The following is a 13841-nucleotide window of genomic DNA, read 5'->3' on the forward strand; positions in this document are numbered from 1 at the left end:
ACGAGACAACCCAGGATTCAGAAGAAGAGCTTTCCTCGCCCATTGGTTCTAACACAAGACAATTATTTAGGCAAAAACATTATTCTAAGTCATACTACAAAACATATCCAGCCTTAGGGGTACAAGGTAAAACCCTGAATACAGCATGATATATATATTACCTTTAAACAACAAATATATTCCTCTCCATTTTATTCCAAACTCCCTTTAAACCATGCTGACATAGTCCTACTCTCAATCATGCACCGCAGGGAGGGTTTGCGAAGTACATTTCCCGATGATAAAACAACAGTATGCACTAAACTAAAGCAGTGTGTCTTGGCAGAGGTAAAAATCCTTAACTTCAATCATCAAGCTCTTCTGGAAAACATTTGTGAGGATCATCAGGGGAAGCCTCACCGTGTGCCAAATCCTCGCTCGCTCGTGTTGAACAGTCAATACCGGGTGAGTCTGACTTTTAAATGAACTCCAGACGCATGCTACTTTATTTTATATCTCTTCCCTTTCCCATAAGGCGCTGAAATCTCTGCAACAGTGAACAATAAAACAAACCAGGCCAAGGGCTATAACCACCTCAGAATTCTACAGAGTCATAACGTGAGAAAATTAAATTGGTTTGGACCACTGTCAGCGACGAGATTCACACTTCAGGCCATGACGCGTTGACAGCACCTGGTTGCTTTGGAAAATATAAGATTGCCTTGTTTTATGGGCATTTCAGCTTTCTGTTGAAAGTTTGAAAACGCCCTGAGTCTGAATCCATATTTTACTCACTATTTCTGAATATATTGATGTTCTTCTCTCATATTGAGGTAGGAACAAGTAGTTTGCTTCAGTATTTCCATTAAAAAACACATACAAACAGCATTTATGAAGGCAGCAGCAAGTGGAATCTCATCTCATTCAAAGCCAGACAGAAGCAAAGAGAGAAACATGTCATTTGTTTTTCATTCTCTTGAAGAAACATGTGAATCCAGGGAGGATTAGTGGGTCTGCTCATGTTGGACATACAGGTAGAAGCAAAGGAGCCGCATCAGCACCAATGCTCATATTGTGCCGTTACGTTTGACTTTCCCATTCAGAAAGGAAGACATTATGTCCTAAAGCAGAAACAGAGGTGAGGATTTTGACGTCAGCGCATTTAAAGAGACTAGATGCAAGTTGGTCATTTTATACTCACTACTGCCACCTCAGGTCATACTTGTAGCTGCACCTTCTATATTAAGCTCGTACATGACGGCAATTCAGACCAGAAGTAACCAGTTTTTGAGTGACAGTGTAGGATTTTAGAGGCAGTTGTGGTGAAACAGGTCTCATTCTACACATTAGGACATGGCTGGAACATGTAGGGGGATGAAAATACTTAGTTTTAACATTTTTAAACTCCGTATAGTCCCTTTAAGTTAAGTAGGTGGTTTTCTGGCATAGACATGGTTTACACCCTCAAGTTAGTCCACTTTCGATTTATTTTAGATCCTTTGTAGACCCATTCTTGCTCTTGATTAGGACTGGGTATACTTCCCTAATCAAGTACCGGTACTGGTATTGTACTATAGTTAAAGTACTGGTATTGGACTTTGATTTACGACACCCATGCCAAAATATAGGGCTGGACATTTAATCAAACTCACAATCTCTACTATCTCTACTGGTCAATCTCAGTCATCGTCATGGGTCTTTATATTGACTGGTGGGGCGATGGTGGCATAGAGAGTAGAGTGGGTCGTCTTGTGATGGGAGGGTCAGCGGTTGCCCACTGTCGTGTACTGCGTACACCGGTGTATGAATCAGAGTGTGAGTGGGTGAGTGGTATTATTCCGTCCCGCCCACTGTCTCTTTTTGCTTTGTCTTGGCACTTCCGTTGTCCTGGCACCTCCTGTAGAGCGCGAAGCCCGTTCATTTAGCGAAGAACGAGGGATAATGTTTACCGCTAAATCCTGATGATTAGTAGATTGATTTGTGTAAAATGTCCAGTGTTCTGAGAGGAGAAAAGGGGCAGGCACAATTCATGGTGGCACCCACGCGAACTTCCGGAATAAGGTCAATAAAAATGTGACTATTTCCCATACTGGTTTCGAGCCATTTATTTGGCAGAAACAGCTCCAACCTTTAGAGTTCAGGAGAGACAATGGAAGACTTTTGTGCGCTACATGACCCTGGAGGGAAGTATTCACTTTTGTTTGAGCTGAGGTTGGTATAAAAGACATGTCTAAGTTCATAAAATCAGCTACATTTTTCTTATGAAAAGATAAAACCAAACAGAAAATCGAGATTGATGAAGACGAGAACAACAATTGTGACTCTTTTTTATCACCATATCGTTCCGCGCTACCTGAATGATGCTTTTCTCAACACCTACACTAAAATATGTCCTCTAGAACCAGAAAACAGAACACTAATGGTAATGTATTCCATAAAAGACTTTCTTGTTTCTTGTCCCTGGACCAACAGGCTTCAAAACCTGGTCTCTAAAGATACATTTTCCTGTACCTGCTTTCGACACTCTTAGTTTTAGTTACCAGTAGTGACTAAACCTTTATGCCCAGATGCCATAATGGTATTGTTTCACGGTAACCAGCCCTACTCTTGATCTTTGCCCAGTGGTACTTGGAAGGTCAAACATGTTATGGGAAATAAACACATGATCTGAATTTTGAACATCTCTTGAAGACCTTCTGAACATTCCCTTCTCCTGCCTCTCCAACCCACAGCACAAAGACACACACTCCACCCCGTAACCTCCCGGGCTCCTACCTCATACTCCACGTACTCCTCCTCCTCCACCTCGTAGGACACGGTCTGGATCTTCACGTGCTCCCCGTCCTCCTGCAGCTTGGCCTGGGGGTCCTCAGCTCCCGCCGCGTCGCCCCCCGTCGGCGAGGAGGCCTCCTTGTTCTTCTTCTCCGTGAACGTGGTCTCGCAGCACTCCTTGGCCTTGATGCTCCCGTTGTCTTCTTTGTACAGTATGAAGTTGGGTCTGTAGAAAGCCTCCACGGCCAGGTGCAAGGAGGTGGCGTCCAAAAGCTGCTGCGATTTGATCCTGCCGTTGGCGGTGTGGTTGCCGGAGTTCGAGACGGTGCCGTTGGCCACTTTGTTAGCCCCGCCCACTTCCCCGCTGCCGGCGAAGTAGTTGATGATGTTTTCCTGGTACTGGTTGTTCGGTACGTCCACGCCATATCCGTTCACCAAGTGCTTCGAGTTCTTGTCCAGCAAAGGGTTCTGGAGCTCGCTCAGATTCTCCATAGCAGCAGTGATAGTTCCTCTGTCCTCAGTTAGCGACGATTAGGTTGTAATATTTCCAAGTCTCTTCAGTATTCACAGCTTTGGGATCTGGAAGGGGAAGAAGACGGAGAGACAAGAGCAGGAAATGTTAGATTAGATATACGTAAAACCTCAAGGAAATGAGTAGTTTTACAACGGCAGAGACGAGAGGAGACAAATGCGAATGATCTATGTTTATGCCACAAAAACTTAAAGGGATATTTCAGGATTTTTGACATAGGGCCTCCTTTCCTAGTTTTCCAGAGTGTTGCTGATTTCTGGAGATATTTTTTTGGAATTGAAGCAGTTCTCATATTTGAAGAGGCGCTAGGCTAGTGCAAGGCTAGTGCATTTCTATGGTATCAGCTAGCCTGCATTAAAAACAGCCTGACCCGCTCCACAGAGCACCTGAGGCAAATCACTTATAACGCCAGACTAACCATATAAATGTCTGTGTCCATAGAGTAATTTTTTACCATCTTGCATTTAAAAGAACTTATATTTGAGCAGCATCAGCTTTGTGGTTGTATAAGCTACGCAGCGGCGGAGTGATCTGCTAGAAAATAGTCCCTCAAAATGCGATCATTCATGTGATGCATTTATATGGTTAGTCTGGTGTTATAAGTGATTTGCCTCAGGTGCTCTGTGGAGCGGGTCAGACTGTTTTTAATGCAGGCTAGCTGATACCGTAGTAATGCGCTAGCCTTGCATTAGCCTAGCGCCACGAAACTCTTCAAATATAAGAACTACATGAATTACAAAAAAAAATATGTAAAGAAATCAGCAACACTCTGGATAATAGAATAATTTTTGTAAAATAACTGACCTTGCATCACATGAATGATGCATTTTGAGGGACTATTTTCTAGCAGATCACTCCGCCGGTGCGTAGCTTATACAACCAAGAAGCTGATGCTGCCCAAATATAAGGTATTTTAAATGCAAAATGGTTAAATTATTGTATCGACACAGACATTTATATGGTTAGTCTGGTGTTATAAGTGATTTGCCTCAGGTCAAACTGTTCAGACTGTTTTTAATGCAGGCTAGCTGGTACCATAGAAATGGGCTAGCCTTGCACTAGCCTAGCGCCACGAAACTCTTCAAACATAAGAACTGCTTGAATTACGAAAAAAATATCTCCAGAAATCAGCAACACTCTGGATAACTAGGAAATGAGACCCTATGTCAAAAATCCTGAAATATCCCTTTAATGTTAACGTTTTAGCTGAAATGCATGATGTGGGGACTTTGGGTTGAGGAAAACACAACGACCTCCATACCCCATACCTCCATATTGCATTGGCACAATGCATTATGGGACTCCCAGGGGGACAGACAATGCAATAGTTTCACTCTCGCCGCATTATTGTGAATTCAGTGATGATTATCTGATGACATTTCCCCAAATCTGCAAAGCACACTGGAAGGACACAAACTGGAACAATGTTTTCCTGATATAGAGGGTTTATTTAGGCAACACGTTTCTGGCGCTATAAATAGTACACGTAACCGCAGTGATTTTGCGATATTCTGTGGCTCCTCGCGATAAATACTGCGACGAAGACGATTCCAGTGGGCTGTTTCTTTCCGTGGCCCACAGAGTTTACATTGTCTGCCGCTCTCCGTCTGAAATTACGACATAAAACCCTCGAATGCCGTGAACGCAGCCCTTTGACACGCAGCAGCTTTACACAGATGAAAGATAGCCGCGCGCTCCCGGGAGGCTCTAACATCTTTTTCAGTCTCTGTCATGTTGTCAAGGCCTTCACACAATGGATGATTCACTTTGGTGTAATTTGCCTCGCTCGGATATTTTTTTTATTTTTTTTGACATTTCAAGCTGCGGGGAAGACAACAGCTCAGGATCGCACACCTCACCGTGTCTTATCCGTCCCGCTCACGGTAAAGGATCTGATTGTTATCGCGCCTATTAGGCACCGTATCTGAGGATCATCCATTCAGAGTCGATTAGGAGCTCTCCGTGGTACTCGAGTCGTCACAGAGAAGTCAAACATATCTACTCAGCAAAATGGATGTTGAAGTTTACGCATTCCAAACCTTGGATCTCTCGTCTCTCTTCACTGTCAATTCCCAGGCTCGTTAAGTCTTTAAATGAATTGTGTCAAAATTTAAGGCTTGTGTCTTTAAAAAGCAGTACATTTCATTCAAACTGACAGACAAATGACTATGTTTGGTTTGTTTTTTTAACTTTTGTGCATAACTTTGTGTAAAACTTACAGAAAGTTTCACGAATTTCGCTCACACCTGGAGTGGAATTTATTTTGTACCATAATTATACCTTTTCTGAATGTATGGAGTAAAAATGAAAGTTGAGAAATCTCATTTAGATACATTTAGAGCTTTAGGTATTATTCTTTTGCAGGTATTTCGAAAAAATCTTAGACTTTGTTGGTGAAAAAATGCAAAATTGATCTAAAACAGAAAATCCAGTAGTTTAATTTCCTGATTTACAATAGATCTCGCCGTAAGCCACATCATGGAGCTGGGTCCCCGACTGGCGTCAACCACTGCTACTTACGGGTCGCCCCAGCGGCATCGAAGGATGGGTTAAATGCAGAGGACACATTTCCCTATGGGGACAATAAAGTATACAAACAAACAAACAAACAAACAAACAAACAAAACAAGCCCCTCCCACTCCCCCACCTCTCACTCCCCTTCGATGCTGTTTCAATAAAGAGCGAGTTTAAAAGATTGTGCGACTGTAATGATGATATGGCGAGTTTTTACTTTGCAATCAGGATCATGTCAGAGCCGTGGAACATATATTGGTTAAGAGGTACTGATGGACAAGGTTTTCCACCAAAATGCATTTCCTGTGCTTAAAGGTCCTATATCATGCAAAATCGACTTTTTGGAGCTTTTAACCATGATGTTTGGCTATTTCCTTATCAAAAACACCCACAAACAACCAAAATAGTGTGTTTCTGTGACTGTCTCTTGATGGATGTTTGGTGAACCTTCGCCAGAATCAAAGTAGATTAACTTTTGTAACCAACGCGAGTCCCATAAGAGCGGTGAGTCAATCAAAACGCGTGTTAGCCATTTATGAAGCTGCGTTGCAGATGTTAACTCCTCAAAAGAGAGGGGGCGGAGTTAACTGAATCCAAGCGTTTTGTCTTTGGCTCCATAGTGGTAGTGGTACAAAATATCATATAAATACCTTTACCTTTAATTTTGGAATGGCTAAAATAGCATGATACAGATCATTTAAGCAAATCTTTGGGTAACCTGGCGCATTTGCCCTGATTATAACATGATTCAATAGATATAACCTGTATCTCTTTCTTCCCTTCTCACATGCGAGCACGTGTCAGCCCATTACATTATTATAGATGCATGTTTAGCTTTATAGTTTACTATTTATCTATAACAAGTTTCATGTTGCACGTTTGAATCAATTTTCATTGACAAAGGCAATAAAACCTATTCTGATTCTAACCAGGAGAGTGCTTGAATTATAAACAGGGTGCCCACTGGGAAAACACAAATCAATGCTTATGGAAAGGATTAAGCTCAGCACGAGATCAAGAGGAGAGCCTTTCCTGGATCGGCAGGACCTCAGGCGGAGCGCTGCTAAGAACAGCCAGGAGGAAAGATTCAAAGATTACTCAAAGCTGTGCTCTTAAAGGGATAGCCTGTAAGATTCAAAGTGAGAAGAGAGTGAGAAGTACCGATCCGATTTGAAAGAGAAGACTTTATTGATCTTGCACAGAAGTAAAGAGGACCATTATCTCGGCAGATTCTAAAACCCCCAGTATCGGTATCGGATGCAAAAAAAACTTGATCCATCTCTAAGTTAGAGTCAAATAAACAATCAAGCTCCTCCCCTCCCCTCCTGATTGGACCAGAAAGCCACTCCTAGTATGGGAATGCGAGAACAAACTTTCAAAAGTATATGACCAAGCTCCCTCCCCCTTCTCTCCTGATTGGACCTGCCTGGCCGGTTCACAGGAAGAGCTCGTCTCATTGGTCAAAGCGATCTTTCTGATTAGTGTGTGAGATCAGCCAAGGAAGCGCCTTTAGAAAAAAATAGTAGTAGTAGTAAAATTACTTAAGTTAAGTCAAATAGCAGGTCAATTATTTGCATTATATTAAATCTGTAAAACATTAGAACTTACAGACTATCACTTTAAGTTGATTTTGCATAATACGCCCCCTTTAATGCAAGTAGTACTCCCACTTTAATGTCTTTTAATGACATTTAAGGTTCAATTCATTCAATGACTGTCAGAGCTTTTCAACGCGGCGTAGAAACCCTGCAATTCCTTTTCATCCACAAACAATAACTCCAGCATTTCCCACTCTAAATTCTCCCAGAATACTTAGCGGTTTTGATGACACAGGCTCCATTGTTCACATGTTTCCAAAAAGCCCTCTCTCTTTGTGCTTTGTCACTTGTGATTTCCAAAACCTTTCATCTTGGGCGAACGCGCTGCAGCCCACTTGTGTATGAAAACATGTCGGGGGGGGAAGTGCACAAATGCGATTTCCTTATCCGCGGCGTGTTGCCATGGCAGCGCTGTAGCTACTTGTTGCTGCCGGAGCAGATTTAATGAAATAATAGAATCAAGTCAATATTTGTCATCCGGCCTTTTCCTCTTCCTGTCGCCGAATAAACAAAACAAAACTTTAGATGGTGGCCGGGTTTCTCACATTACATTCACTCACTCTCAAATATAGGCAAATATAGGTGAACTGATGGGCTCCACAGTCGCCTGGATCACTCTTTACAAAAGCTGAGAGACGATAATAAAGTTCTACCAACGTGTAGCGAGTTCAGAGGACACACCTGTGATCATAAAGGATTGAGTTTGTCTTGAAGCTAAAGGCTAACATGCTATAAAAAAAAAAGAATTAATGAAAGGCACTATTTCAAATTGTATAATGCATGAAATGTAGGGGTGTAACCATACGTTTTTTTGACCGATACGATACGTATCGATTTGAGGCCAAACGATTCGATATAAAACGACGCATCATTTTTTTGGGACCGATACGATTCGAGTGATACAGTGGATTTTCCATACGATATTCGACACTTTTAACATTGGATTTTCAGCAAATTAAGCAATAATTATTACAAGTAACTGAACATAAATACAACTGAAGGCATTTGCACTGGATTTTACTTAAAGAGGGGGTATTATGCTTTTTTCAATCACATAGCACCAGTCTATATCGCACTACAATGATGACGAAACCTTCTGTTGGTCTGTAAATGCAGTATATTAGAATAACTGCCTTGTATAAAATTGCTCTCTCAAAATGGCTGTAGTGAATGTCTTGAAATAGGCCTCTGTCTCTTTAAGAACCTCTGACCCTTTCCGACACGCCCCCTTCACACGCTGTCTGTGGCATCAGTGGGGAGGGGGTTCTGCTGAGGGGCAGTGGTTGGTTACTCGGCTGGTGACAAAAGCTCGGAGGCGTCTCCAGGAGGTGGGGGCGTTCCTAGGAGGACTCAGGCAAACCTATCCCTAAAATGGCCGCCATCAGAGTTTTTACAGATTACTCAAAAATACGTGAATGTGCCAAGGCAACACTTCAGCATGTTTTTAATGAGGGAATGACATAATAACATGATGTAAAGCTTGAAAAAGTTGATTTTGCATAATACCTCCGCTTTAAAAATTCACTTCAGATTTGCTGATTGTTGAATCAAACAACAGTGGACAAAATACACTCACAAAAGTGTATATTATAGCTACAGCATAATCTTCCGTTTATTTTCAGTTAGAGCCAGTGCTGGTGGGATACCTTTAACCTTAAGACCTCTCTTCTTTTGGCTTTACATCTTCTTGAGTGAAGCCCCCAAATACAGCTCATTGAAATGCATGCTAGCCTTTAGCTTCAAGACAAACTCACTGATCCTTATAAACATAGACGTCTCCTCTACGGAAATATTTACACTGTACAGCAACTCGTTCACCTGCAGGAAGTGATCATCTACCAGGAACTCACTGTCACCACAGAATCTCTAGGAAATACGATGATTCGAACGGGTCTAATCTTAATGGAAATTAATACGAACAGGAAGTACTAGTGCCCACAACTTCAGCTCAGAGGAGCTAGCGTAGCCACATTGTGCTACAAGCCAATTGGCAGTCTTGCTTCTGTCAGTCAGGCTAATGGGCGGCTTTGGCTTAAGCAGTATTGTAGTTACCACCACTGAGTACAGGCTTGAAAGGAGCAACATAATACAATACAATACAAATATTATTATCATTACATACAACTAGGGCTGGATATTAATTCGGATTGCTGATTCAATTTGATTGATTTTCGATTCAGTTAAGGATATCAGGCAGTACCAATTTGGACGACATTCTGAGGAGAACTCATGCTGCAAATACTGTAGTATGAACTAACTCAACTAAGTTGGTGCATTAGTATAAATGAATATTAACATTAAGAACTGAAAGCTGTTACATTTATCATGTATGTTTTATTTATGGTTTGAGGTGGGCCTCCTCCTCCCTTCTCCTATACCCTTCCACTCAGGCACCTTCTCAGGTTCACTCATCAGAGAAATTGGAGCTGTGACTTTCAGACGCACTCGCCCTCGCCCCCATGGACTGAACAGTACACTTATCCTGCAAAAATCATCAGTTTGACTGATCATACTTTATATGAAATAAAAATATTCAATTCAGATTCAAATATGTTGTATTTACATTATATAATTTAGCTTCTTCATACTCAAAAGTGAGGCCTTTTCCTGCCTCAATATATCGAACTTCAAATTTGTTTTTTGTGACAGGCCTAACAAAGACATATTCAGAAGTTTTTTTGTTTTTTTTATGAGGCTAATCAAAGGAAAATCAATTCAACACGATTTATCAAACCCAGAACACACAAACAAGGGGAGAACACGTAAACTCCACACAGAAAGGCTCCGTCCGTGGATCGAACCCAGAGCCTTCCAGCTGTGAAGCACAAGCACTAACCACTGCGCCACCGTGCAGCCAGTTAATCCCCAAAAACATGAATCTTGCAAAATCTAGCAAAATCTGATTAGCCCGGTGATATCAATCTGGAATGGCTCCAACCATCTGCGGACAAACTTTTAGTGGAACATTTACTGTTGATCTCATCACATCCAATGCTTACAACTTAGTGCCATTCATGCTTCTTTTGGAAAAGGATTTTTGGATTTTTTGGACCTGGATGACTCTTCCTCATCATGTCTCCTGCCTGTGAACTTCACTTGAGAGCAGACGGCTTGAGGAAAAACAAGTTGAATGTGTTAAAGGAATAGGCCACCGTTTTTACATACTGAGATATGCTCTTACATCACTTTAGCCGAGTTAATATATCCCCGTCTGGTCTTTGTCCGTGCGCTCTGTCATGCAAACGGAGCACATACGCAGCCTCTCCCACATGTCACATAGCTCCAAAACAGCTCACGATAGAAGCTACCAAGCTCTTCCACATGTTCCCTATTTAAATAAAGTTACGTGAAGTGTTTTCATGCGAAGTATATTTACACAGAAATGTAACGTGTCGATTTTATAAGCGCTTGGTAGCTTCTATCGTGAGCTTTTTTGGAGCTATGTGACATGTGGGAGAGGCTGCGTATGTGCTCCGTTTGCATGACAAAGCGCACGGACAAAGACCAGACGGGGATATATTAACTCGGCTAAAGTGAGGTAAGAGCATATCTCAGTATGTAAAAACGGTGGCCTATTCCTTTAAGGCGAGATGCAGGTGAATAGGGGGAAAAAAATAAATGTAGAGATATCAATTTGAAACTTTTGCTGAACATTACTGATATGAATAGGAGAAAGAAAAATGCATTGCATTTTTTCTGTCAGTTTCTGTCAGTTTCATTTAAAAATAAGGCCTTTTGCGCATGAAAATAGCCAAAATTGCCTATATTTTGGGCAACGAAATGTAAATAATGGACTGAGCCAGATTAAAATGTATGTTTTTATTTTATTGACATATTAGTAACTAAGATTTTTTTCAGAGGGGATTTTGGATCTTGTTTAGTTTTTCAATAAACTAATCATGAGTGAAAAAATCTGTAAAAACTCAAATTCCGAGTTTTTTTGGGTTCAAAGCTGAATAAATCAGGCTAGGAATTAGATATTAAAAATTCCCTCTAAAAAAAACCTTCAAAATATTGTTAAGTCCAAGACTGGAAAGTTTGGAGTGTGTGGGAGCTTCTATAAGGGCTCACCCCCTGCCCGAGTGCGGCTTCTCTCATTCAGAGAAAACCAGCCCTGAAGTTTTGTAGCGACTGCGCATGCGCGTCCCGTTCTTCGGCTTTTCCGCACCAGCGTCTCGTAGGAGGGTAAAAAACATATTTGGGTGAAAGTGTCATCACGAGGCCCCTTAGCAGGACACGTGGATGTAAAAATGTCAATATTTATGAATGAATACCCGCGGGAAAGACGGCCTTTTGACGCAGACGGACAAAACAGCATAAAATAAACATCATGCGGGGTGAGCTTTGTCATTTTCATACTCTGACATGAAAACTAAGATGTAGAGGGAGGAAAACAGATAAAAATCTCTACTTCGACCACTGCGTGAAAAATCAATACTTTCACCGGCCGTGTATCGCCTTAAAGGAGCTATATCATGCTATTTTAGCCATTCCAAAGTTAAGTATAGGCATTTATATGATATATTGTACCTCTACCATTATGGAGCACTCATTTTTGTGATAAATATAAGTGTTTTCTGGAGGTATTTTTCAAACCCGGAAGACACAACGCTTCGATTCAGTTAACTCCGCCCCCTCTCTCCGCGCATACAACTTTACCGTAATATAAATAAACAGCAATAAGTGAAGTCACTTCACGATGCAGTTATACGGAGTTGACATCTGCAACACAGCTTCATAAATGGCTAACACACAAGCTAATATGCTAACACACAAGCTAATATGCTAACACACAAGCTAATATGCTAACCCGCGTTTGGATTGACTCACCGCTCTGGTCCATCGCTGTTTACATTATGGGACTCGCGTTGGTTATAAAAGTTAATCCACTTTGATTCTGGCGAAGGTTCCCCAAACATCCATCAGAGACAGTCACAGAGAAATAATATTTTGGTGATAGTCGCTGTTTCCCGGAGAAAAAAACAGCTGAGTGGCCTCTTCCTGAAAAGGGTTGAATATAAACTCCTCGTCCTCGTAGCCAAACGCGCTTCTTTTTCTCCGTCCGCGACATTATCGTTAGTTAAGAATAAATAACAGCTGTGTCCAGAATAGGTAACGAGCTCCATCTTCACAGCTGCAGCGCAAACATGACTGATCTGTTCAGACGCGATGTGTTTGTTTTGGCCACAGCTGACCTGGAAGCACTTCGGGCACATCCTTTTTTCTTTTTGTTTTTTTCATTTATTTTTTTTTTTTTTCATTTTTTACTCTTTGTTTCTCTCTTATGACAGAAATAATGAAAACGCTGTTTTACAAATTAAAATCAGGCCGTAAGCATAGAATTAAGACATTGCATTACAGACGTCGAGCACTTCCGTTCCGTTGTTACGACACAACTGAACACTCAGTCGTTCACCAGGAGAGGGAGGAGCAGCTGCTCAGAGAGCAGGATTCAGGAGGATTACTGAGAGCTGCGTGAATGAAGCCACAAACCACTCTGGGGGTGTTTTTAATAAGGAAATAGCATAACAACATGGCTAAAAGCTCCAAAAAGTCGATTTTGCATGATATAGGACCTTTAAATATCAATAAAATGCTTGTTGATGTTTGCAAATGTAAGACCCGCCCACTCACTGCAGTCCTGACGCGCGATTGGCTCAAGCCTCCAGCGGCGCAGACTCAGCCCGAGCTGCACTAACTGTATTTTCACGAGCTTGTGAACTCGCTCAGACTGTAGAGCAACACAGTCAGGTCAGCACAAGTATAGGAGGTGACATTCAGTGTGTGTTCAGAGACGTGTAACAGTAATGAGCCATTATGGGATTCCAGCTGCTTCTGTGCCATTTCGTATTAACTATAATCTTGTCATCCTCTGCAAATTCCCTCTCTATCAGCTTTTGGAAACACTGCGCTAAGCCACTCACACAGGATTGGGGCCTGGGCCCGGAGATATAATCTGCTTCTGGCAGTTCTATTAAAAACTGAGATTAATCGGGGAGACGCGTGGGGGTGCAAACTCAAACCAGAAAGTTACGTCCATGTAAAAATCTAAAGTGCACAAAGTTAAGTGAGGGGGAGGACAGGCCAGTCTTTATGGTAACATTTTCCCTTTGGACTGAAAATGATGTTTGAGTATCTGTACTTTCTTGGCCCACCTCTGGTTAACATTGTAAGTGGAAGAAAATGGATTTGTGTCATTCCCTCCTGATAAACATACCTCCAGTGTTGCTCTGATGGATTCATGTATTTTTGAGTAATCTTTGTATCTCCTGCCAGCAGCCATTTTCCTGCTGTTTTGCTGGAGGGGACGAGGCTCCGCCCCTCCCATGTTCTCTTCCTCAGTTCAGCCCACAGCACCGCCCCCGCAAGACTTAGCTTTTCATATATCAATTTTAAATACTTTTGTAAGAAACCCCTGGGTTATGTTGTCTGTACTCATTTATAT

The 13841-nt window shown here is 41.7% G+C and overlaps 1 protein-coding gene across 1 annotated transcript in view; it reads right to left on the reverse strand.

Annotated features, from left to right (window-relative positions):
- Positions 1–13841, reverse strand: part of syndig1l (synapse differentiation inducing 1-like) — a 138575-nt gene that overhangs the window by 97922 nt on the left and 26812 nt on the right. The window contains exon 2 of the mRNA XM_079572834.1: positions 2755–3330. Within this exon, the coding sequence (XP_079428960.1) occupies positions 2755–3243 (489 nt within the window). The 5' untranslated portion in view covers positions 3244–3330. The remainder of the gene's footprint in view (positions 1–2754; positions 3331–13841) is intronic.

Source organism: Gobius niger (assembly GCF_951799975.1).
Source record: "Gobius niger genome assembly, chromosome: 15".
In the NCBI taxonomy this organism is placed as follows: Eukaryota; Metazoa; Chordata; class Actinopteri; order Gobiiformes; family Gobiidae; genus Gobius; species Gobius niger.